Here is a 27,931-nt window from a genome sequence, read left to right as displayed (position 1 = left end):
CTAATTTTTGATATTTTAATAATTTTAACTTTTTTATATTTATTAATAATAAGGAAATTTTAATATTTGATCTTTATCTCTTTTCCATACCTTTTACCATGTAAAAGTGCTGTTTTATGTTCCTCACAAGAATTATAACGTACTCTTTAATTTTTCTTTGTGATTCGTATTTTTTAAAATATTATAATTTATGAAAATAATGAATTTTAATCCCTGTAAATTATAAGTTCTATAGTAAAAAACATTTTTATTTGTTTTATTAAGTCAATAGCTTAACTAAAATTAGTAAGAATTTTAAGATAAACGGATCAGGTTAGCAAGACACTTACGAAAACTTCTGAACATCAAACCCTATAAAACTAATGTGTGGTTAAAACCTTCAGAAACATCTGTTCTCATACTTCCAATAAATGTCAATATTCATGGCTCCTCTTCTAAAACTCTAATATAATTTCATTTCTGTGTAACATTTTTCATGAAGGCCAAACATGGTGATCCATGTATGTGATGAAGCCAAAAACTTGAAAGAAGATTTTATTTGCCCACGAGATCTTTTGATATCAGAAATGAAGTACTTTGCTGAATATTTATCTATGGATGCCCAGCGCTGGGAAGAGGTGGACATTTCAGTTCATTGTGACGTTCACATTTTCAACTGGTTGATAAAATATGTTAAAAGGAACACTAAGGAGAATAAAGATTGTGAGATGCCCACTTTAGGTAAAAGACAATCTATTGATTATTTTGTAGTGAAATTTTTGTGTCACCTGGTAGTTGCTTCAGGCCAAACATGAAATGTGGAAAATTGTTCAAACATTAGTGTTTATGCTCAGATTAGTAATTACTTTTCAGGAGACTGCTACCTCATCCTTTTTTAGTAAATTATAGTGAATTTATGGCAGATGGACAGGTCTCTAGATCAGCCATTTTCACTGAATGGTTCATTGGCCACTGGAGTCCTGAAGATCCCTTGAGAGGATCCACAAGGTCAGGAGAATCTGCTTAATAATGCCAGGATGTTGTTTGTCTTTCTCTCTGTGTTGACCTTTGTTCAGATGGAACAGAAGTAATGGAGGGTAAAACCACTGGCACTTTAGCAAACATCGAGGAAGGAACATCAAACTATAGTGGTGGTCACTGTGTTATTCAGCACCATGTGCTCATTTGTGGTAAAAAAAGGGAAAAAAGAAAAGGAAAAAAAGATCAAGTTTCACTTACAAATGTCCTTGATGAAGCAGTAAAAGTTACTACTTTTATTAAATCTTGATTGTTGAGTATACATCTTTTTGATATTCTGTGTGGTAACACATGAAGTACAGTCCTGCTGCACACCAGAGTATGATGATTGAAGGAAAAGCGCTTATAAAGTTAGTGCTTGAATTGCAAGCTAAACTAGCTGATTTTTTAATGAAACCATTTTTACTTGGAAGAATGGCTAGCAGACAAATTATGGTTATTCAGACTTAGGCATTTGGCAGGTATTTTCTTGAAAATGAATTAAGTGAGCCAGTTAGTTAAAGGGAAACAACTGACAATATTTGTTGCCAATGATAAAATTCAAGCTTTCAAGTGAGAAAGTTTGGAAAACTTGTGTTTACTTCCATGTACTTGCCAGTCCCTCTAAAGACTTTTCTTATGAGACTGGTGATCATATTAACAAATGTAATATTTTTTAATATTATAATAAAATGTTTCAGCATTTGGAAGATCTGCATAACTCAGTGAGCCTATACTTTCCAAATGACCAATGCATGATGTTAAAAAAAAAAGTATGCATGGGTTAAAGATCCACTTAAAGTGCAAGATAAATCAGTGGATCTTGAGATAGCAGAGTGGAAACAGTTCACTGATATGATTTCTGATTCCCATTTGTAACTAACCTTTGAGAAAGACTACCCACAAATTCAGTGTAGAAAGATGAGAATCCATTTGTCTTCTATTAAGTCAGACAATGAAGAGATTTATTTAAAATGTCAGCGTTATTCTCACTAAATTTTTTTCATTTTGGAAAATATAGTTATTTTTCATTAAAATGTGTTAGTGTGTAATCAGTTTATTATTTTTAAATGACTTAGTAAATATTTTTTAAATATTTTGTTTTAATTTCTAATATGGTAAATATAGATGTAACCCACATAAACAAAAACTCTTTAGGAGTCTCGATTTAAAGATTTTTGTAAAAGGGTCTTGGGAGCAAAAGTTTGAGAACCAATGTTCTAGACAATAGGAAGAATAATTACTAAGTAATCTTTTTTGGGTGTTGACTTACATAGGCAATCGCACTGGTGGTTTAATAAAGTCTTTCAGTGCACTAGAATTGCTATTTACAGTAGTTACCGAAGTATTTTTAAACTCTTACTAGTAAATCAGTCTGTACTGATAGTGTAAAAGTTTTATGAGGATGTTCATAATTCAATACATTTTTGTGACCAAAGTAATAGAAAAGGTTTCTAGTGGTCCTTAAGTGAAAATTACAAAACTGCTAAAACAAAATTTTCAGCCAACCAAAGCTCAGAGATTCCAGACCATCCAGATATATCAAAATATGTAGAGAGGAAAAAGACTACTGTTTGATCCATCCTGTTCATGAAATAGTAAAGTGAAAGAAGTAGAGCAAAACTAGTTGCTCTGTACTCTTGGACCTTAAATCAGTGGCTACAAATGTAGGTTTTATAAAAGCAGTTTTTATTCTAAGAAAACTACCAGAATGGTTAATTTAAATCAGTAGTAATCCAGACCTTGGGTCTTAACTAGAATGAGTTATATTACACTTTCCTGAGGAACTTTTTCACCAGCTCTTTCCTCTCTCTACCATTTCTTTTTGAGAACCTTTAATCTAGAATTGTGATTTAAGGAAAGGTTGAGATTACTTATTTAAAGGACTTAATAGTCCTTTATTTAGGAGAATTGTCTTAATATTATCATGATAAAAATCACAATTTCTTCTTTTTCTTAAATATACTTCATGAGAGATGACTTAGGTTTTTTTTAAATTTTTTTTTTTTTACTTACTTTATTTTACTTTATTTTGGCAGAGGAGGAGGTAATTAGATTTATTATTTAGTTTAGAAGATGGACTGGGGATTGAACCCAGGACCTCATGTATGCTAAGAATGCGCTCTACCACTTGAGCTATACCCTCCCCTGACTTAGGTTTACTGAAAGGATAGTATCAGCCGGCATCCCCCTTTCCCTGGTTGTGCCTCTCAAGGCTCATTCAGTCTGCCTTTAGGAAGTAACTGCATTTCTTCAATAGTAAAGTTTATATTATCTTTCATAATCTTATAAATTAAGTTTTTGTTCATAACAAGCATTTGAACCACTTTTGAAATAACTTTACTAATAATAAGCTGTCTAATCATTTAAAAAATTTTCTCACTGTGATTTTTGTGTGATGAGTTATAGTCTCCATTTTAATTACCTTTTTCTCTGGTTCAGTTGAGGAGGAGTTCGCATATGTCATGTCTTTAGTTAGAGTCTTTTTACTTGATGTGAATCTAATTCCAGGGCAAGTTTATTGTACATTTTCTCTATACCCTAAGTTTTAACATTGCATTTTCTTTCTCTCATGTATATAAGCCATAGTGAGATTTTATTAAATTGTTCTTATTAAAGTAACGTCCTCTTTTAGGGTGAGAAGGAGCCTGTTCTAAGGAGATTGAGATACAAATCAAAAGGAGACTTTAATTTTTTTCTTTTTTTTAGAGCCAGGAAATGTCATTTCAATTCTTATTTCTTCAGAGTTTTTAAAAATGGATTCATTGGTAAGTATTAATCAAAGACCAAAGCTCTTCTATTTACCCATGCTTAATGTAACTTGATTTTTCCTTCAAGTGTCTAGAAAACTCTAAGACATCTTACCACTGAAGTGGTTGTTAATTCAAGAATGTGATTCCATTAGAGTAAACTGCTAATATTTGGAGGTACTTTGTTGGGAAGAGGTTAAAGCTACGTACCATTTGTATATGATGCCCATAAAGCAAGACAGTTATCCTCAAGGAAACAGTTAGCTGTTGCAGTACATGATTCTAAACAGAATTAACTTTACTCCAAAAAGAATTTGCTCTTAAACCAAATGAAATGAAAGTTAATTGGAATGTATTTGGTTTACTATTTAAATAATTAGTTTAAGCATGTTTTACTTATTTGTGTCTTTCATTTATGGTTCAGCAAATGAAGAACAAATACCCAACTACTAAACAATGTAATTTTGTATGTGTAACCCACACACTCATCTCTGTTGTTTAAGAGTAGCTGATGAAGTATAAAAGCACAATATATACACATACATATCAAGCTCTAACGTTAAATATATTTTTCTTCTTTTTCCTCTTATTTAATAAGTTTCTTTACCATTCACATGTTTTTGTATATTTTTGTGGTTTTTACTTTAAATAAATATATGCTTTTAGCCTCTGGTAAAAACTACAGAGTGAAATACTCCTTTGCTGTGTTAACAGATGTGAAGTTTATTTGTTTGAGGTTTTAAAAGTTCCCTGTATTCTTTCTACTCCTTTAGTCCCTCCCCTTGTAGTTGCTAGTATTAATTGCTTTAGAGAAGGGTTACAGAAAAAAGCAGAGACTAAAAGAGTCTGAGTTCTGGTTTTTAAAATCTAAGCCATAAAGGATGATTTTTATGCCATAGCAAAATATTCAGAAGAATATGTAATTAGCCAGTACTGTTTTTCCCCAAAACCCAAATCTACCTCAAAAAGTAAATGTATCTCACAGTGGAGAATGGGAAAGAAAGTCAGAGAGCATGCATAACACAACTGACAAAACCCTGAAGTGACTGAAACTGTGTTTCTACCAGAGATACGGAGACTTAAAATTGTCACTAAGTTTAGTTAATAGGAAGTCACATATCTTATACCCTTGAGTTTGTAGACTAAGATATATACATGCCACAGTCATGAAAGATGTTCGTTGCATTATTGTTTGAAATATTCTGAGAAGGCTGAAAATTATTTTTCCATCTATGTATATATATTTGTACAAATTTGGACTGCTGGACCACTTTGGAGCAGTATAGGTTAACCCCAAGAGACAAAACTCAGTTATTGACTAGCAATGCATGGATTAATGAATCTTATCTTTGAAAAGTATTGATATGACATTATCCTTTATGCTACTATCTTCAACATTCATTTTCCATTCTGTGTCTGTTTTTCTCAGGTTGAACAGTGTATTCAGTATTGCCACAAAAATATGAATGCCATAGTAGCTACCCCATGCAACATGAACTGTATTAATGCAAATCTTCTTACACGTATAGCTGATCTGTTCACACACAATGAAGTTGACGACTTAAAGGACAAGAAAGATAAGTTTAGGAGGTAATTTTTAAAATTTAGTTTTAAAAGTCATCTTCCTGTTAGAGGAAATACATTGTTTCTATTTCTTTTTAGTAAAAATTCTGTTTTTAGAATATATTTAGAAATACATTTCCATTTTATTTTAAATGAAGTAAAATATATTGTGAGTCAGTGGCTCAAGATAAAAATTAGTAATTACATTAGTTGTTTTGTGTAAGGCATATATGAGCAGATTGTGGTGGTGAATTATGTTAAAAATTATAAAGAAAGACCTTAGTATAAAAGGGAAGAGTTGTATGGGATAAGGTCAACAGTTGTCATATCACTTATGGGCTCTTTAGGTCATAGCAAGGTGTGTACACTTTGTTCTGTGTGGAGAAGAGACTAGAAGGATATAAGAAGCAAGACTTATTTGGAGTCTAGTACAGTGATCTGGTGAGAGAGGAAAGGCTTTGAACTAGAGTGGAAGCAGTGGAGCTGAATTCCTTGTATTCGTGCAAGTGGGTGGATTCAGCATATGTTTTTAGGAAAATCTGACAGATTTTCAAATGGAATCATGTGGGAAGAGAAAGTATATACTAGGATTATTACTAGATTTTAAAGTTAAGTAAATGGTAGTGTCATTAATAGAGAGGGAAATGATTGGAATGAAGGGAATCAAGAGATGGGTTTGGGTCTTGTAAAGATTATTTAATATATTTAATACACTTTTTGGACATCCAGGTGGGATGGCAGGTAGGTAGCTGGATATATAAGTCTAAAGTTTAGGTCAGAGGTCAAGGCTTAAAATAGAAATATAAGAGTAAATGGGGTTTGAAACCATGGAACTGGATGAGATTTCCTGGCAAAACCATACTTTCAAAAGGGAATTGCAGAAGCACCTTTAGTATAAATCAGGTGACTATATTTGTGATGTCTGTTTCTGAATTCTCCATTTTGTTCTGTTGATTTCTTTGCCTATACTTTATCAGTAGCACACTGTCCTAATTACAGTATCTTTCTAATATTTTTTGGTATCCAGTAATCTAAATTTTGCAGCTTTACCTTTCTTCAAGATTGCTGTCTTGGTCATTTTAGGTTCTTTGCATTTTCATATAAATTTTATAATCAGCCTGCCCATTTTCTTTCGCTCTCATATGCATGCATGCACTCAGACACACACGCACACACCCCTGCAGATTTGAGGGTTAATATTCAACCTGTAAATCCGGGAAGAGACATCTCAATAATATTGAGTCTTTCAGTTCATGAACATGGTTTTCACCCTCCATTTATTTTAGCAATGTTTTATAGTTTTTTTAATGTAAAGATATTTTTCCTTTATTAAGTTTGTTCACAGGCTTCTAAATTTTTTTGGTGCTATTGTAAATACTGTTTTTATTTTATTTTCTAATTGTTAGCAGAAGAGTATTAATGACGACTATCCAACATTTAGAGGTTCAGTAGAGGAGTAGCTGGTGAGGGGCCTGAGAAGAAGAAGCCAGTGGATCAAAGGGAAGGCAGAAGGAAAGAGGGCTTCAGAGAGGACGAAGTGACTAATGGTCACATGTATGGAATGCTGCTACCATGTAAGATGAAGACAGAAATGTGGCCAGTTTAGACAACTTTTTTCCAGATATTTTGCTCTGAATGCAGAAAAATTTAGCAGTAGCCATTAGGGATAGGTAGGCTCAAGAAAGGATTTTTGTTTTTTTTAAAGAAGGAAGGTGTTGGATTATGCTTATATGCTAATCAGGATGATTTATTAAAGTGGAAGAAATTGGTCATACAGGAGAATTATCCAAGAGTTTAGTCCTGAAGGGGAATGAGACAGAGGGGAATTATCCAAGAGCTTAATTCTTGTAAATGGGATGGGATCCTAAATCCAGATTTGGCCTCAGTAGGAGACATTACTTGACAAAAAGTGGAGACAGTCAGGATAAACATTTGGAATTAATGTCATACTTAGAATTCTGACAAAGTTCATGCACAACATAATTATGTTATGCATAATAATAAAGTATTAACATTTATTTAATGTTTAATGCTGTGTCTTGCACTCTTTAACAAATACTGTCTCATTTTACCCTCATAAAACCTTATGTATTTGAAATTATTAACCCCATTTTATAGATGAGAAAATAAGATTCACAGAGATCAAGTTGCCAAAGATCACATAACAAGTTATTTTTAGACCCAGGATTGTTAAATTTCCAAAATTCTCAATCTTGAATATTCCTGTAACAAAGGACTGAAAGACAGGTAGATATCCTGTCTCATTTTTCTTATGAAAATGGATTCTTGATCAAGCAGTTCTCATTAGTAGATTTATTTACTTAGAATACTGAAAGTATATTATAACTTCCCAAAGAGGGGCTCTGTAAGGATTTATTAGTCTAATTTTCTACATGTGCAGATAGGTTAGCATTTATATTTACCACTATCAAGTAACTTTAGTAAAGTAGATATACCAAATTAATTTGTTGATCATTTATTGTTAATAGTAAACTTTTTTGTAAGAAGATTGAAAGACTGTTTGATCCTGAATATTTGAATCCAGATTCTCGGAATAATGCAGCAACATTATACAGGTATAGAGATATGTTTTTCTTGATATGCTATACAGTGCAGCTAAATTCTTTAATTTTACTATATTTAGCATCTTCTTCTTGGATGTTTTTTGTGTCTTCCTTATGTTATAGATGCAGTTTGTGTAAGAAACTTTTAACAAAAGAAACAGAAAGAAGAATTCCTTGCATTCCTGGAAAAATCAATGTGGATCAACATGGAAATATTATCTACATTCACATAAGGTATAGTGAAAATAAAAATACAGCTTTTTTAATGTGAATTAATAGTGTATTTATAAAAGCAAAACTACTCTCATAAGGGATAGGATACCATCTTTTCTACATGTGATCCAACTTTGATTTAGAAAGATGCTACTTTCAAAACAGTTGTTGTAAAAGCTGCATTTTATTTACTGGATAAATTTCATGTTTTTAAACTTTAGTAAAAATTATTGTGCGTTAATCTTGGAAGACACTACCGTCAGTGCCATTAAAATGATTTTTTTTTCACTAATAGATTTTAGTTATTTATATAAGTGTTACATTGAATTTGACAAGAGAACCAGATATACTTCCAGGTGAATTTTGGTGAATGAGGAAAACTGTCTTTAAACTTGAATTTTCCATAATGTATTTATTCTTCATACTTTGTCAGTATTCCATTAATGCATAGTTTTTACTCCCTTTTAAGTGCAAAAGTAGTTCTCCTTTTCAGTTGGGGAGTGATAGGAGAATGTTGTATGTTGGTATAATGTCTTAGGAAAACAAAAGCTTTAAAACATATTCATATATTCTCTGACAATATCCTACTGCTAGAAATTTATCCAAAGAGTTAATGTTGATTTATGAAAGCACTTAATAAGGGCATTTATTGTGTATATAAATAGGAAAAAAAACCACTCAAATGATTAAATGAACTAATATCCTTATAATAGTATATCTATATAAAACACATCTAGTCAGTTCTTAATGTGCAGCCTTTGAGAATGTAAAAGAATACATACTTACAGAGAAAGTTGTTAGTGGTAAATTAAGTAAGAACAAAAAACAGGCTATAAAACAAAACTAAAAATGTGTTCGCTAAAATGTTAACTATGGTGTTACCTTTGAGTGATAGTATTATGGATTCATCTTCTCTTTGTTTTTTTTCTATATTAAAAATGTACAACACTTTTATTAAAAAAAAACCCTACAAATGTTAGATTTCATATTTTAAATGTTAAAATAGAAATCCAGAAAAACACATTTGACCCTAGCATTAATAGTACAGTCTCAAATTTAAAATGTTTCATTTTTCTCTGCATATAATAAGGGAATTTCATTTGTTATAGTAAGCACTTGGGAGTTTATACTTTTTTGTCTTGAGACTTGATTTTACCTGTGAAATTACTTCCATTTGACAGCAATAACTATTAATATTACTGTGTAAAAAAACTGACATTAAGTTCAGTGTTCATTATTTTTTTCTTCAAAGTATTTTCCTGTAAGTCAGCTGTTGGTGGCATTTTTTAAGTAGTCTAATTAAAGCAGATGTGCCTGTGTAGTTTGTAATAACTTGATGATATTTTGTTATTTGTTGAACTAAGGATAAAAATAACAAAAGTTCAAGAAGATTAGAGACTTGCAGAAAAATGGGAACCTGTTATATATATGACCATGGCAAATGGAGTTTTAAGGCTTGTCTATTTTTTTAAGTTTATATCAGTTAACTTAAAAATGTATATTACTGAGACTTAATTTTATATTACTTAATTGCTCAATTACTAAAAAAATGTCTTTTGGAAATAATCTAAAGAACTAAGATATTAATGAAATGTTTAGAATCACCAACAAAATTAACAACCTATTTTATAATATGTAATATTAGAGTAAAGGTTCTGTTTAGGAACGGATGCCTAAGTCCCACATATTAGCCTGCTCAAACTATATTTAATTTATCTAGTATAGTAAAATAATTCAGCATCCATCTTTCACACCTTTTTCTGTTGTCCAAAGGGGAAAAAAGAATAAACAAACTCCCAAGTGAAATTTTCTCTATCATTCATTGTAGTCCATCCCATGGCCATCATTTGGGGAATGTTCTTGGAAGTAAGCCACAAAATTAAAAACATTTGCTGAAACAAATTGTTTATATTGCTTGCTTGTAAAATAATATAACAACTGAGGTTCTTTTCCTCAGAGATAAGACTTGGGATGTTCATGAGTATTTGAATAGTCTTTTTGAAGAATTAAAATCTTGGAGAGATGTATATTGGCGCTTGTGGGGAACAGTCAACTGGCTAACCTGTTCAAGATGTTACCAAGTGAGTTTTTTCTTTTTTAATATTCTGTTCTGTAAACATTGAGAGCAGGCTCTTTTGATATATGCTGCTTAATTAATTTGTTTTGGCGTGTTTGAACAATATCTGACATCTTTTTAAGAAATTAGTGACAAAAATGATGGTGCTATTAAACATTGCTTGCCTATGACTTCATTTCTCTGCCTGTTTCTTGCTTTTTTTAATTTTCATTGCTGAAACAATCAGTGACTTGGGTGAATTTATAGAAAACTAACAGATTTTAAGTGATCAAATACATTTTTTCAGTGGAAAAAAATACAGAATCCTTATTGTCTTTTATTATTTCCAGCCAAACTGCTTCTCTGTTAGCCCATAAATTTCTTTAGAAATTCAGAAACACCTTTGCAGATGGGATGCTGTTGATATGTGCCCTTCTTGTTATAATAATTATGTTCCCAAAAAGGTTTTGTTCATTCTTTTGTAAATGAAGTCTATAATAAAAGCACTAGAGAGCTTGCTAGTTCCGGGTACCTATAATAAATCCTTTTATATAATAAGTAGATCTTTATTGGTCATAATCATTCCTAATTAGTCTTACATATAAATTTAGAGTGTTCTACATAAACTTTTTTATGAATCCCTTGGGCCTTCTTGCCCCCAGTAGTTTTCCTCTCTCACTGGGGTAATGATTTCCAGTAGAGGGAAGGAATACTGGAGAGCAGCTAATTTTAACCATCAGAGTGAGATTTTCCAAACTGTGTAAGTTTCTACCTAGTGGACTCCATCTGTCCCCACAGTTTTTTTTCCTAATTTTGTAAGGAACCGCCATACTCTTTGTTGGAAAGTGGAGGAAGGGAGGATTTATTTACTTGTTTATTTTTTAATGGAGATTCTGGGATTTGAACCCAGGACCTCATGCAGGTGAAGCATGCACTCTACCATTGAGCTATACCCTCATGTGCAGTGTAATTGTATGCCATAAAATTCATTCATTTTAAGTGTACAGTTTACTGACTTTTAATAAATTTACAGAATTGTACAACCACCACCATCCAACTTTAGTATATTTCCATCATCCCCCAAAGATCCCTCATATCCATTTGCTGCCACTCACCAACCTAGTCTCACCTTTAACCCCCGACAACTGCAGACCTACTTTGTGTCTCTAGAGACTTGCCGTTTCTGTACATTTTATGTAGGTAGAACCTACAGTATGTGTTCTTAAGTATTTTTGAGATGTATAATTTCATTGTGGGAATAATAGTTGATTTTATGCATTTCTTTTATTCAGGCTTTTCTCTGTACAGAATTTTCACATTGTCAGTATCACTCAGAAACAGTGATTTATCCTACTGCAGGAAGTTCACTGAGTACTGTTGGCACTGGAATTTATCCCTGCTGTAACCAAAAGGTTCTTCGGTTCGACCCCACTCAGCTTACAAAGGTAGATTTTGAATGTTGCCCTTTTGTAATTACAGCTCTAACACTTTGTATTTAAATCTTTTCCTCTTCTATTGTTTTTAAAATATAAATATACATTCATGTAGAAAAGACTTTAAACTATATGAATAAGTGTAATAAAAAGTAAAATCCTCCTTCATTCTACATCTCTTCTTAGAGGCAGCCTCTGTTAACAATTTCCTTTCAGACCTTGTTTTATACATTTCAGACACAAATTATATGTAGTTTTTTATATTGGAAATAGGATCAGGCTATTCATATTATTCTGTAATTTTCCCTTTTTGCTCAACAGTATACCTAGGTGACCATTGTGTGTCATTTTATTAACTGCTGCATATTTCACAATTTATTTAACTAGTCTCCTACTGATGAACATCTCGGGTGTTCCAGGTTGATAGCATTACAGTGTTGCAGTGAACATCCTTGCACATTTAACTTGGTACAGTATGTGATTATTGCTCTAGGTTAGAGTCCTCAATTACTAACACTTTTGAAAATGTTATGTAATTAAATTTCACTAATGGATGAAAGGAACCTAAAGCTCTTCATCATCATCAGTACAGCAAATATTTATGAAATGCCGACGTTGCATCACAGACTGTGCAAAACAGAAAGCAGCATGCAAAATCGGGTAGTTTTTTCCTTCATGGAATTTACAGGTGAGGCAATAATATCAAAAGGGGGAAAACATGCAAAGGAATGTTTGAAGAAGTATGTCAGACCATAAATTTCTGTATTAGGCTGGTCTGACCTGGGCCTTGAAGTCAAGGGAAGCCTCCCTCCATTAAGGAGTTGGCATTTGGTGAAGATCCAAAGGGTGGGTAGGAGTATGCGAAGAGAAGAGGGAGGGAATGAGCCCTCTCGTCAGAACAGTAAGGCCAAAAGGAACACGGTGAGTAAGCAAGACTGAAACTGCCTGTTACAGAAAACATGCATAGCTCAAGACAGGGATAGAGAGGGCAGTAAGATGTCAGGCCACAAAGGGGCAGGACTTCATAGGCCACATTTAAGTATTTTCTTTATTTCAGATTTTGAAATATCAGTTGCTTAGGCTTATGGAATAGTGAGTGGAGTCAGGGATGAGAGAAGCTATCAGAATAGTCTTAGAAAGATGATGCTGACCTGGACTGGGGTTGTGGAAATGTAAAGAAATGGATGAATTAAGTATTTAGGAGGTGAAACTGAATTGACTTGATGGGTTGTTTCACAGAGGGAATAGGAGGAGTCGAGGATGACTCAGTTTCTTCCTTGTACTACTGGGTAGATGGTGCTGCTATTCACTGAAAAGGAAACAACAGAAGGGATCAGGTCTGGACAGGATCTCATGAATTCTGTTTTGGACATTTTGAGTTTGAAGTGCTTTATGAGGTAATCAGGCAAAGAGTGATAGATATGTGGGTTTTCGTGCTCAGAGAGTGTCTTGGCTGGAGGTACTAATTTGTAAGTCTTCTTGCAAATAAGTGATAATTGAAGCCAGCACGTATGGATGAGCATAAGGGCAGAGGGCCTACAATGGAGCCTACAGAAACTCCAGCATTTATTGGCTGACTAGAGAAGCATGAGCCTGCAAAGGAGAATGATCAGGAGCAGAAAGAGTAATAGGAGGGAAAACAAGAATAGTGTCATGAAAGTCAAGGGAGCAGTATTTAAAGAGAGAGTGGTCCACAATGCCAAATGTTGCCAAGAGATCAAATAAAATAATGAAAGAAATGAGCAATTTTCCAGTGAAAACATACAAATGGCCAAAAGGCACATGAAAAAAATGCCCAATATTGCTAATTATCAGAGGAATACAAACCAAAACTACAATGAGGTATCACCTCACACCAGTTAGAATGGCAATCATTAAAAAGTCCACAAATGATAAATTCTGGAAAGGGTATGGAGAAAAGGGAACCCTCCTACACTGCTGATGGGAATTGGTGCTGCCACTATGGATAATGGTATGGAGATTCCTCAAAAAACTAAAAATCAAGTTACTATATGATCCAGCAGTCCCATTCCTGGGCATATATCCAGAAAAGAAGAATTCTAATTTGAAAAGATACATGCACCCCAGTGTTCATAACAGCACTATGTACAATTGCCAAGACATGGAAACAACCTAAATATCCATCGACAGATCAATAGATAAAGAAGTTGTGGTATATTTATACAGTGGAATACTACTCAGCCATAAAAAGATAAACTAATGCCATTTGCAGCAACATGGATGGACCTGGAGAATGTCATTCTAAATGAAGTAAGCCAGAAAGAGAAAGAAAAATACGTATGATATCACTTATATGTGGACTCTTAAAAAAAAAACAGACACAAATGAACTTATTTACAAACAGAAACAGACTCATAGGCATAGAAAACAAACTTACAGTTACCAGCAGGGAAAGGGGATAGGAAGGGATAAATTGGGAATTTGAGATTTGCAGATACTAACTACTATATATAAAATAGATAAACAACAGTTTTTTTCTGTATAGTGCAAGGGACTATATTCAATATCTTGTAGTAACCTATAATGAAAAAGAATATGAAAATGAATGTATATATGTTTATGTACGACTGAAGCATTATGCTGTACACCAGAAATTGACACAACATTGTAAACTGACTATACTTCAGTAAAAAAGAGTGAAAAGGCAACTTACAGAATGGAAGAAAATATTTTAAAATCATATCTGATAAGGGTCTAGTAGCTGGAATATACAAAGAACTCTTACAACTCAAGAACAAAAAGACAATAAAGTAATGTGAAAGAACTCTATATAGAAAACATAGAACATTACTGAGAAAAAATAAAGTTAAAAAAATGGATTGTTGTACCATGTTCATGAATTCAAAGATTCAGTATTGTAGAGATGTAAATATTCCCCAAACTGACCTATATTGATCCATGCATTCTCAATAAAAAGCCTAATTCTACAATGTTTATGGAAATATAAAGAGCCAAGAATAAATAAGATGCTCTCAAAAGAACACAAAAGTAGAAGTACTTGCTCTGCTCAATATCAAAATTTATTGTCTTTGGTAATTAAGACAAGGTGATACTAATGAAAATTTTTTTAAATATAATTTTATTCTGTCAATTCTCTTTCTGATTTTGTAAGGAACAGCCATACTCTTTTCTTTGGGGGAGGGGGTGAGAAGGTATTTATTTATTTACTCATTTATTTAGTTTTTTTAATGGAGGTTCTGTGATTTGAACCCAGGACCTCGTGCATGCTAAGCATGCACTCTACCACTGAGCTATACCCTCCCCCAACCCCTGATGAAGATTAAACAGATAGACCAACAGAAGTGAGTGAAGTACAGTTGACCCTTGAACAACACTGGTTTGTACTGTGTGGGTCCACTTATAAATGAATTTTTTTAAATAAATACATACAGTACTACATGATCTGCAGTTGGTTGAATCTGCAGATATAGACTTCTAACTCTGGGTCTTGAGTGTCCTTGGATTTTGGTATACATGGAGACTTCTGGAACCAATTCCCCATGGATACGAGGGATGACTATACTTAAAGCCACTTGAATACTTGACTATGACAGAGTGACATTACAGACCAGTGGGCAAAGGATAAACTTTGTAGTAAGAGGTACTGAGGATATTGGGATATCAAAATGAGGGAAAAAACAGAATTGGACTCTGGCCCAAAATCTTTGCCCAAAAAAAGCCTATATGTGAGACAAAAATTAATAAAGCTATTAAAAGATAATACCATAGAGGAAGAAATTTAAATTCAAGTATATTAACTACATTAAATAAACTGAGACTGAGAGACAAACTTGCAGGTGGGGCCAGATATTAGCAACACATATCTATAAAAGGTTCATATTTAGATTTTTTTAAACTCATGTATATCAGTAAGAAAAATAGGAATTTCACACAAGAAAGTTTCTTGTCCAGTAAACATGAAAAGGAGCTAAATCTCATTTGTAATTGGGGAAATGGCAAATTAAAACCAGAGTGAGCATGTACTCACCAGAAACACTAAAATTAAAATGTCTCACCAAGTGTTAGAGAGAATATAGAGTAATAAGAACTGTCATACACTGCTGATAGTAATATAATGTGGTACCCATGAGCACTTGTGCTTCGGGTAACATGTAAAAGAATATTCATAATAGTGTTACTTGTAGTAGCTCCAAACTGGAAACAACCCATCCATCAACTGTGAAATTGATAAGCAAATTGTGACTGTTCATACAGTGGAATACTATACATTAAAGCAAATGTTAGTTACATGCAGTAACATGGTTGAATTGTAAAAACATAGTATTGAAACTAAACTAGTGTTTAGGGATGCATCCTTGAGTGGTAAACGGATAAAAGCAAGAGAGTGAGTACCATAAATGTTGAGATAGAGACTATCCTGGAGAAGGGAGGCCGTTATGATTGGGAATGGGCCTGTGCATACTCCTGGAGTGCTGGCTATATTCTATTTTTTAATGCGGATGGTGTTACATGAATATTCTTGGGTATTTGTTAAGGTGTACATTTATGTTTCATGCTCTTTTCTGTATGAGTATTGTTTTTTCTTGAGAAAAAGCTGTAAAATCATTGAGAGGATGGTATGACTGGGCAAAGAACAGAAACATACAGTCATCTTTAAAGGAATGTTTCTCTATAATGAACCAACCTCTCAGATTTAGTCTCTTGCACAACAGGGTTGTAAAGTGAGGGACCACATGGTTGCTCTTCGTGATCAAGGTGAGGGTGAAGATTTGCTGTCCTGTCCAACTGCTAGAATCCTGGACGATCTGCACAAACACAAAGATGTCATTCTTGTGCCTTTTGCTAAAGACACAGTTAGGTGAGATGGGGGAAACACTGTACTGCAGCTTTATTCAGTGGTTCCCATCCTTGAATCCTGTATCCCCTAGTGCTTCCCTAAATCAGTAATGGCAGTCCTCAAGTAGTTTACATTATTCCAGAAAGCTTAACTGAAATTATATGTTACTTTACAATAAGGGCAAGAAGCTGTTTATTTGATAGGAAGAATACCTCAAAAAACTGGAGGTCCGAGGGGAAGAAAAACTAATAAAAGGAGTTTCTGATGATTGAAAAGATGGGCCCTGCAGTCCAATTTTTGAATTTTTTTGTTTTTCCAAGTTACTTAAGCTCATCTTATCTTGATTGATGGAACTAGAAAAAAAAATGTTGATTGAGGTTATCTTTGCATAAACTAGAATTCCTTGGATTCAGTAATTTCTGAAGTCACTTCCATCATTTTGCAGTTGCAGCAGGCTGTCAGGTTAGGGGTTGGAGGACTCTCTAGTGAAGGCTGTTCTCAAAGCAGAAACTGTCATAGCAGCCTATTTCACCACCTGACAGGTATGATGCTGGGCGTGTAGTCATGCTTCCCCCATATGGAGTGACTTCTGCTAGGGGAATCACTAGATGCATTAAGAAATGTAAATATTCAAGAGGTATACCTTATACTCGAGAACTGTATTTCTAAGGAGCAATTTATAAAACATTTGCAATTAAGAAAAGATTATTTGCATTTAAATTCTTAAATTGAACACTTCTCCATAAAATGTCTGTTTCTTTCAAGTGATTCTGGGGTTGGTCTCTGTGATGAAAAGGGTCTAGACTGTGATGTTTTACTGGAACCAAATACACCATGGGGCCCCAAGAGTGGGGAGCTCAATGCTGTGAGTAGTTTGTTTCATTTATTCTTTGCTTATAAAAACAATTGATGACATTTAATCTTTGACAGAAACCTGATTGGTTTAAATTGAAATAGAAAATTTCAGTTAGTCTGCATTTACTGATTATCGTAACAAGATATTAAGCTGAGTTAACAGGACTGTAAGGGTGATAGGATACATTCCTTGCCCTCAAAGAATTAATAATTAATCAACTTATATTTTGGGAAAAAATATAACACAGTCTTCAGGGTTTATTATGGACAAATAATGATATGAGGAATAAAGATGTTTGAATTGGATATTTTATCCTTTCCTAGTCTTATAAACTTTTTTTGGTATGAAATTTTTTTTTGAATTGTTACCAGTAATACATTTCATTTTTCCAAGGTTTCAAAACAGGTATTTTTAAGGTGACCAGAAAGCTTTGATTCCTTTGATTCCTGCTACTAATACACAAGAAATCTCTTTGCGTATAAACTTCCCATGTTTGTGTTGGTTAAAGTAGCATGTACTTGAGAAAATGAAATATTCCATGTAAAATGCATTATGAAGTCCAGATGGGTATATGTGTTTAATTATTAACATTTATTTATAAACTATATATAAAATAGCAAATTAGATTTCTTAAATATCCATATAGAATCTGGTTCCTTAATTTATAATGAATATAAACATTAAAAAGTGATTGAAATAATTCAAAATCTAACTAAAATTATATTACTTCTACATGTGATTTCTTGTCCTTTGGAAATTATAATAGGAAATGTTGGATTTTTTTCTTTTTTGTAAACATATACATTTTCCTCAAGGCAGAAGATGTAAAAGATTATAATATATCACTTTCAGATGAGTTTAAAATTATTTTTCAACCTGGAAGGGAACTATACTTGAAACTTTTTCCACCTCTTTTACAATATTCACTTGAAGATAGGGAGCTGTAATCTTGGAAGATGCAGGTATATTAATGTCCTGCTTTGTCTTTTTTATAGTTCTTGTCACTGAAAAACTGGACTCTGCAACTGGTAAGTGAGCAACTATATTCTGCTTTTATGAATCTCTTTCTTTCTAAATCAAAGTTTAGTTTAATAGAATCTTATCAGTGCCTTATTTTATACATTTTAGTTAAACGTATGCCATCCTTTTCAGCTTCCATAATTTTGTACTTACTAAAAATGTCATTGTTTAAAACAGACACATATTCCATTATCTAGCTAAATAATCCACAAGTCTTCTTAAATGACTTTTTATTTATTTTTTTAACATTTTTTTATTGATTTATAATCATTTTACAAAGTTAATGACTTTTTAAAAGTCACTTTTAAGTCACATTAAAGACATTGAACAAAGCAACAGATCAATTAAGTTTCAGTGATTTTGTTGATTTGTTGATTTTTAACCTATTTGCCATTACTGTGCCATCTGCCACCAGTATTCACAAGATTGGAATAAGAATTATGAGATTATGTTAATACTGGCAATTATTATATTTTAATTTAATCTTAATATCAAGGAATGTACTTTCAGTTGAGTGATAGAGGTGCAGTTCAACAAATACTAAGTACTTACCACTCTGCTATAATGTATGAAGGAAATAAATTTTTAAAATTTTTAATGTAATGTGATCCTGTCCTAAATATAAAAATTCTTATATCCATTTCCTGAGTGTTATGCTAGACAGTGGTCATTTTATCAGTTCTTGTTTGGCTCATTAATCCAAAATAAATTGAGACGAATGCATTTGAGAGAATTCATTGGTGATGTGATAATATAAAATTTTAATAGGATGTGTTTTTGTTTTTTTTTAATTCAGAAACAACAGTCATTATTTTCAGAAGAAGAAGAATATACCACCGGATCTGAGGTCACTGAAGATGAAGTTGGAGATGAAGAAGAAGTATCCAAGAAACAAAGTATGGATTTCTAAGTTAAAATCAAGTCTCGCTTTTATGAAGGGATTGTATTCTGAAGGCTTTAATACAAGACATGAGGAATTGGGTTTATAAGTCTACATGGTAGGTTACAACATGGAAAAAATAAAGGAGGCTTCATCAAGATTCCCTAACCTTGACACTAACACAGAATACTCAAACTATGTTTAAAGTTCAGTGTACTAAGAAAGAATCCTCCAAGTTTTCATTTCAGGTGTAAACTCATGGATTTCTCAAAATATCTGACTATCACAGTGTACCTGAGATGATTTGAAATGACACTCAAATGAAGTATTAAATAATAGTCATCAAAGTATGATTTTTAAAAAATTAAAAACGTGATTTTTATCCAATTACAGAATGAACTTGTGTCAAATTTTTTTTAGCCCATTTGTAAGAGAAATAGCAGGGAAAGTGGTTCAAAGAGCATTTGAAGACTCAAGTATTTGTAGGCATTTGAAAAAAGAGTGTTAAAAAAAGATGGCAGGTTAGATAGAAAACTGATTAATGTCCTACAAAGGCAATAAACCCATAATATTTGGGGTTATCTTTTCTGTTAGATGGAAATCATTTGCAATTCTATTAGACACAAAAATTTGCAAGTTAGCATGAAACTTCATAGTATCTAGGCTTTCAACCAATGGTAGAGAGGAAAGTCAAACACGAGGACGTTCTTAGAGGATTAAGTGATTCTTGGGTAGGCTTGTTACACAGTCCTCCAGTATAACACTTAAAGGAGATACAATCTTCCCTTTCCCTTATTTCCAAGTTTTATATAATTGTTCTTGACATGCTGCATACCTTAATGAAAAAACTACTCCTTTATCAATTACTTTTCAGTATTAGTTAGTCAAGGAGAAAATGCTACTATATTGTGGGGGTTTTTTTCCACAGTTGATTTAGGTATAGTTTACAATGTAATAAAATTCACTATTTTTAGCAGGGGAGGGTATAGTTCAGTGGTAGTGTGCATGCCTGGCATGCACAAGGTCCTGGGTTTAATCTCCAGTACCTCCATTAAAAAAAATATTCACCCATTTTTAAGTGTATGCTTTGAAGAGTCTTGGCACAGTTGTATAAACACCACCAAAATCAAGACCTAGAACATCACTCCAAACAGTTACTCCTACTCTGTTGCCTTTCCCCACTCCTAGTCCCAGGCAACCACTAATCTGCTTTTTGTCCTGTGGTTTACCTTTTCTGAGCTCTCCTATAAATGGAATCATGAGTAATCGTTTGTGTCTGGTTTCTTTCACTTAGTATGATGTTTTTGAGATTTATTCATATTGTTGTGTATATCAGTAGTTGTTCCTTTTTATTGCAGAGTAGTATTTCATTATCTAAATATACCATAATTTGTTTATCCATTCACCATTTCATGGACATTTGGGTTGTTTCCAGTTCTTGGCTGTTAGGAATAACGCTGCTGTGAATATTTGCATACAAGTCTGTGTGGACATACGTTTTCATTTTTCTTGGGTAGATACCTAGGAGTGGAATTGCTGGGTCATATGGTAAGTGTATGTTTCACTTTATAAGAAACTGCCAAACTGTTTTGCAAAGTGACTGTACCATCTTTCATTCCATCAGCAATATATGAGAGTTCAGGTTGCTACACATTTGTACCGGTACTTGGCATTATTGTTTTTTTTTTTTCTTAACATTAGCCATTCTAGTGGGTGTATAGTTCTAGGTATCTTTTTTATGTTCTTATTGGCCATTTGTATATCTTTTGTTAAATGTCTATTTAAATATTTTGCCTATTCTTTAATTGGATTATTTGCCTTATTGAATTGTAAAAGTTCTTTATATATTTTTGAATGCAGTATGTTTTTCAAATATTTCCCCTAGTCTGTGACTTGCCATTTCAAATTTTCTCTTGAGACCATCTGGTACATTTTTTTCATTTTAATTATTGTGCTTTTTAGCTCTAGGATTTCTCCTGGTTCTTCTTTTATACTTTACATTTCTTTGTTGAGATTCTCTATGTGCTTACTCAGTACTACCATTTTTCCTTTGAGTATAATAGTTGCTTTGAAGTTATTGTCTCCTAAGTCCAGTATGCTGGTCCTCTCAGAATCCGTTTTTGTTGACTGTTTCTTTTATGAATGGGTCGTACTTTTCACTTACTTTATCTCATAACTTTTGAGTGAAAATTGGACATTGTAGATTATCTATGTGCAACTCTCATGTCTGTTTTGTTCTTCTGAGAATTGTTGGAATTTTTGTCCTAGTAGGCAGTTAACTTTCCTCACCCAAATTATAAATATCTGTCTCCTCCCTGGTTTGCAGTGCATAATGTCTCTGTGCAGGTTTTTTGGCTGCCAACTGCTGCTGCTTTAGCCTGCTCCCCCAGAGGCCACATCAACCTGTGTACTTTAGTGGTCAGCCAAGGATTTGGACAAAATTTATATTCAGATTTGGGGGCTCAGCTGCTTCATAGTTCCCTTGCTTTTTGAGTTCCCCTTAGATTCCTAGTTGTTTTTCCAGTCCCGAGTCTGACCTCTGACACAGGCCAGTAAGATTTCTGCTCTCAGAAGCTCAAGCTAAAGGCAGTTTGGGGAAATTATCTGGTCAAAGGCACAAGAAACTCCACTTCTCAGAAAGAGCTGTTCCATCTTGCAAGGATCAACACCCCACCCTAGTTTCTGGTTGCCTTTTTTGCTGGGCTTCTTGGGATATCCCATATACTTGCATAGTTTAACACTCACCTAAGAATTTGGACAGAGTTTATACTCACATTTTAGGTCTCAGGTCTTATGTGACTTTCCTTTTTTTAATTTATTTTTGTTTTGCTTAGATGATCTTTTTATTTCTTGTTTTATTTATATTTTGGGGGGAGGAGGTAATTAGGTCTGTTTATTTTTAATGAGGGTACTGGGGGATTGAACCCAGGACGCTAAGCACACATTCTACCATGGAGCCATCCCTTTCACCCTGACTTTTCTTAATTCCAAATCTTCCCCTTTAAATTTTCAGCTTCTCAGTTGCTTTGAACTCTGTCATCATCTTCATGGAACTCAAGGATATAATTTTCTTCCCTGAGCTGGGGAGGTAGGGAAATGCCCTCAGACAAGAAAACCATAAATTTACAGTTCTTACCTCTTGCATCTCTCTTTCTGCTTTCCTTTGATTATTTCCAGTACCTGCAGATGGTGGTTTGTAGTATTTTTGTTCTGTTTTTATCATTGTTGTTTTGGAAGGAATTGTCAACCTTTTTACACTGCCATTATCAGATGTCCCACCCTGTCATGTCTCTTAGCAATTTTTTATAACTTTTGGTTCTCTCTCACTTTAACAAAGAGACACACATCAGTGTGTCTGGACTTGTGAGCAGGCAAATAAATCTATCTAGATTATTGATACTGTTTTGTTTCTATTCTGTTATCTTCAAGGTTGTCTTCTATGTAATACATTTTACAGGTTTTTCATTTATGGTAGTGAAATGAAGTTTCCATTTAAAATGATAGAGTAAAAGTGTATAGGTGGTATACAAATCATTGATATTTGGGAAGTAGTGACCCAGTGTATTATTCTTACCTTCAAACATAGTTGTTAGAGAAACACTTCTTTTCCCTCCCTCTCTCCTTTCTCCACTAAACTATCAGCCAGAACAAATTCAGAATATTGGCTGCAGGAATGCCCTGGTTTAGAATACAGTTTGTCCCAAATCCGCTTCTTCCCAAGATCCTTTCTGTCCTACCTCCATTTTTCCCTTCATAGCCCCACCTCCTGCATGAGCAAAAGACATTTGAAAGTTTTTTTTGTGAGTTCTTCTCTCTTCCCCTTCTCAAATTGTGTTTTTCTGGGCTATAGTTTTGTTCGGGTTTTTTTAATATATAAAAATTTGGAATTATGGGATGATTCCACTGTTGATTTGGATAGAGAGAAATAAGTTAGTATAGTTTCCCCAACATTTTTCTATATTTAATTTCACTGGGACTTTGAATTTATTGCCCTCATTTTCCCCTCATAGTTTTTCACTAAGTAGAAAGGAGAAAAGCAATTTAAATGAACCTCTGTAAAGCACTTTCAGTGTGATTTTCTCCACATATTTACTTTTTATCCAGAGATAATCTGTTAGTTTTTAAAAAATAATTTTTTCCCAATGGTTTTATTGTTTGGATGTGACAAGTGCACTGGGGAAGTATGTGAGACTTATGCTTATGACATTGACCTGTTATCAGGGAAAAAGGAGAAGCCAAAGAAGTTCACTAAACAACCAAAAAAACAACTGTCTTCACCCTGTGGTCAGAAGAAAGAAAAGGCATTGGAGAAGGTACCTCTTAATTATGTATTACTATTCTAGGGTTCATATTGAGAAATAATCAAGTAGAACCAAAATCTGACAAAGAAGAATACCATGCTAGCAGTGTAAAAATGAGTGATTGAACTTCTGTAAAGGCTGAGATTAAAGATCTCTGAGGTTTATTGACATATGAAAATGCAGAGCAGTATGTATAGTGGCATATTATGCTACCGTTTGTGTAGAATAGATGAAGGAATATATATATATGAATTTTCTTGTATATCCATAAAATATCTGTGGAAAGCTACACCAGAAACTGATGATTGGATAGCTCTAAGGAAGGAAACTGGGGGACAGAGGCTTTTTACATACTGTATGTGCTGTTTATACTTTGAGTTTTAAACCAATATTACTTATTCAAAAAATTAGTAGGCAAAAAAAAATGTAGGCTTTGAATTTTTTAAATAAATTACTTTTTATGACCTTTTAAAGTTACTCTTATTTCCCCATGCCTTCAAAGGAGGGGGTAAAAAGCTAGGTAGGAATAAGAGGTTAATATAACTATATTTGGCTAAAAGAGAAACTGGATTCCAAAAATGTGTGAAAGGCTCAGGTTGAAACAAGTTACATTGGATGGGTTATATGTTCATCTCTGTGTTAAGGACTACAGACACAGGATGAGTGGATTCTAAATCATTGCATAAGAGGGGGCTTCCAGGTCAGACAAAGCTGGGTTCAAATTTGCGGTCTATTTCTCTTTGGACAAATTTCTTAACTTCTCTGAAGCTGTTTTATTATAGGGATAGCACTTATCTCACATGGTCATTGCAAGGCTTCAATGAAAGAATGTAATGCTCTTGGTTACAGTATCTTGCACTCAGTAAATGTAAATTCTTTTTATTATTACCTTTAACACTAATTAGTAAATGTGTTCTAATTGGGCCTTAATGTTGTCTACTTTTTTTTTAGTCAACTTCTAGAGATGTGTCTCCTTTCATGTGAGTATTGCTCCTTAATCCAATCAGGTGTCCACTGTAAAAGCATTATGCTAATTTTTATTTAATTTTTTTCAATAGTGTGAGTATGCAGAAGAATAAGTGGGATGCCACAAGATCCTTGAGATTCAACCAAGATGCACAAAGAGAAGATGGTAAGTTTTATTATTTGGGTAATGTACAATTTAGGTAAAACAACAATGATAGGAGTCTTTTATTTTATGAAGTATGCTGAATAGCTTTAAAGATTCCAACTGGAATAAGGCCCAGAATTAGCACATTCTCTTAGGCATCAACCAGAGTTTCACTGCTAGACAGTCCCAGTAGATAATGTATTGTTTTATGCATCTGTGGTTTTGAGGTGTCTTGAACTGACTTTTGCCCTCTCCTTCCACTCTAAAGATGGCTAAGTATGTTCTAGACTGATTTACATAATCTTAAAAGCAGCAGCTATTTGTGTATAAGCTGTTTTACCACTTGCAACCTAAAATTCTTCAGGGATAAATATGTGTCTGTGAATAATATCCAATGATGTTTCCATAAACTCTTGATAATTGCAATCTTCTTTAAGAAATAAAAGTTATTAATCATCCTCATAAAAAGTAAGGTTTATTAATTTTTTACCTTCAGATCAACGGCGGATGTCTGAAATTACCGGGCACCTGATAAAGATGAGATTGGGTGATCTGGACCGAGTCAAGTCAAAAGAAGCAAAAGAAGTAAGAATTATGTCCTAGTGTACTGTGCTTGCTTAAAAATGCCTTCCTACTTTATTTTCATCATGAGCATAAAGATGTTTTAAGAAGAATTTTAAAAGAGTAAATATTTGGATATATTTTTATATTCTGTACCAGTTAGTCAGATCATTCACATAAAAGTTTTTTTTTTTACCACTTCTTACTACCCATGGATGATAGGTCCTCTGTAACACACATAATAAGGTACATTGTCACTGAAAGTGTACTGTTCCACCAAGAACAGATCAACTCTGTGCATTGCTGACTATCCAGAGGATGACTTCCTGGAGGTTGCTGATTTTGATCAACTCTGCATGCAGTGCTGACATGTTATTTTTAAAATAAGGTGTTATCTTGCTGAAAATGATGACTAGAAATACCTGTACTCTTACTAGAATTACATGTTAGTCATAGCATTATATATCATTATTAGTACTGTATTATGTATTCATAATAACTCTTGCCCATAATTACTTATTTAAAAATTTACTTCCCTATAAAGGTTCTAAAAGAAAACAGAGGAAAATAATATTTATCACCATGCGTTAGTCAAACATTTCTTAGCTACAACACCAAAAGTGTAATCCATAAAAGAACAAATTGGCAAATTGGACTTCATCAAAATTTAAAACCTGTTTTTGTAAAGCATTTGTAAGAGATTGAAAAGACAAGACATAAACTGTGAGAAAATATATGTAAAATATTTATCTGGTAAAGGATTTGTATCCAGAATATGTAAAGAAATCTCAAAACTCAATAATAAAATAAACAATCCAATAAAAATGAATGGGCAAAAGATTAACCACACATTTCATGAAAGAGGGATGTAGGTAGCAAATAAGCACAGGAAAAGATGTAGCATCATTAGTCATTAGGGAAATACAAATTAAAACTTCAGTGAGGTACCACTGCACACCAAGTAGAATCTCTAAAATTTTTTTAAAAACATTCTGGGAAGAATAAAGGGCAACTGGAACTCCCATATGTAGCTAGTAAGGATGCAAAAAGGAATGGCCACTTTGGAAAAGAGTTTTATCTGTTTCTAATAACACTGACTATGTTTACTCACCATACAGATGAATTCACACTTTTTTTTAGTGGCTTTATTTAGAATTGCCAAAAACTAGAAACAACCCAAATATCCTTTACCTGGTAAATGAGTAAAACTATGGTACATATGAAAAAGAACAAGCTACTGATACATGCCTCAACATAGCTGAATCTCCTATATATATGATGCTAAGTGAAAGAAGCCAGATTCAAAAGGCTACAGACTATATGATTCTATTTATATAATGTTCTGGAAAATGCAAAACTATAGGGGCATAAAACAGATCAGTGGTTGTCAGGAACTGGTAGTGTCAAATTGATTGACTTAAAAGAGGCACAAGGGGACTGACAAGGGCTTAATTTCCAGAATATATAAACAGCTCATATAAGTCAATAACAAAAAAACAAACAACCCAAACTAAAAATGGGCAGAAGACCTACACAGACATTTCTCCAAAGAAGACATACAGATAGCCAATAGGCATATGAAAAAATACTCAATATCACTAATTATCAGAGAAATGCAAATCAAAACTACAATAAGGTATCTCACATTGGTTAGAATGGCCATCATTAAAAAGTCCACAAACGATAAATGCTGGAGAGGGTATGGAGAAAAGGGAACCTTCCTACACTGTTGGTGGGGATGTAATTTGGTGCAGCCATTATGGATAACAGTATGGAGATTCCTTAAAAAACCAAAAATAGAATTACCATATGATCCAGCAATCTCACTCCTGGACATATATCCGGAGAACATTCTAATTCAAAAAGATAGAGGCACCCCAACGTTCATGGCAGCACTATTTAATAACCAAGACGTTGAAGCAACCTAAATGTCCATCTACAGATGGTTAGATAAAGAAGATGTGGTTTATGTACACAATAGAATACTACTTAGCCATAAAAAAGGATGAAATAATGCTGTTTGCAGCAACATGGATGGACCTAGAGATTATCATACTAAATGAAGTAAGTCAGAAAAAGACAAATATCATACGATATCACTTTTATGTGAAATCTATAAAGTGATACAAATGAACTTATTTACAAAACAGAAATAGACTCATAGACATAGAAAACAAACCTATGGTTACCAAAGGGGAGAGGGAGGGGGAGGGATAAATTAGGAGGTTGGGATTAACAGATACACACTACTATATATAAAATAGATAAATAACAAGGACCCACTTTATAGCACAGGGAACTATTACTCAGTTTCCTGTAATGAGCTATAATGGAAAACAATCTGAAAATATCTGTGTATATATGTATATGTATAACTGAATTGCTTTGCTGTACACCTGAATCTAACACTGTAAGTCAATTACACTTCAATAAAAAGTGAAACTTAACAAAAAGAGCTGGAATCTAAAACATATCAAAATAAAGTTACTTCTAAGTTAAAAAGTAATGCCATTTCAACAAAGCAGAGCTTCTTTCTATTGGTTCCATAAAGATAATAAATTAAATTTGCTCCTTTACCCTTTAGTTTGCAGGAGGTATTTACTCCAGGCTCGAAGCACAAATCAAGGCCTCAGTGCCAGTCACTGCACGGCAGAGCAGCTCAGAGAAAAACACAAGGTAAATTAGCGTCAATGAATTCAGAATGCCACTGGCCTGTAAGTGATTTTTCTGGAGGGGAAAAATCATATGAACACTAGAAGCACTAATTTTAGTGTGGTTTTATTTTGTTTCAGAAATTAGATCATCAAG

General features: G+C 33.4%; 1 protein-coding gene across 8 annotated transcripts in view; it reads left to right on the top strand.

Annotated features, from left to right (window-relative positions):
* Positions 1 to 27,931, top strand: part of SANBR (SANT and BTB domain regulator of CSR) — a 40,245-nt gene that overhangs the window by 11,009 nt on the left and 1,305 nt on the right. For 4 of the 8 annotated variants that reach the window (XM_072937689.1, XM_072937690.1, XM_015237022.3 and 1 more), the window contains 16 exons: positions 482 to 720; positions 3,706 to 3,764; positions 5,176 to 5,336; positions 7,799 to 7,885; positions 7,997 to 8,107; positions 10,044 to 10,167; positions 11,435 to 11,587; positions 16,270 to 16,415; positions 17,160 to 17,259; positions 18,246 to 18,278; positions 19,067 to 19,166; positions 23,372 to 23,463; positions 24,403 to 24,431; positions 24,510 to 24,583; positions 25,059 to 25,147; positions 27,708 to 27,799. In XM_072937689.1, coding sequence (XP_072793790.1) covers positions 482 to 720; positions 3,706 to 3,764; positions 5,176 to 5,336; positions 7,799 to 7,885; positions 7,997 to 8,107; positions 10,044 to 10,167; positions 11,435 to 11,587; positions 16,270 to 16,415; positions 17,160 to 17,259; positions 18,246 to 18,278; positions 19,067 to 19,166; positions 23,372 to 23,463; positions 24,403 to 24,431; positions 24,510 to 24,583; positions 25,059 to 25,147; positions 27,708 to 27,799 — 1,689 coding nt within the window. The other 4 variants (XR_012058968.1, XM_072937693.1, XM_072937692.1 and 1 more) reach the window with 4 other exon arrangements.

The sequence above is a fragment of the Vicugna pacos genome, chromosome 15, assembly GCF_048564905.1.
Source record: "Vicugna pacos chromosome 15, VicPac4, whole genome shotgun sequence".
Taxonomy (NCBI): Eukaryota; Metazoa; Chordata; class Mammalia; order Artiodactyla; family Camelidae; genus Vicugna; species Vicugna pacos.
This window is presented reverse-complemented; position numbering and strand designations above follow the sequence as displayed.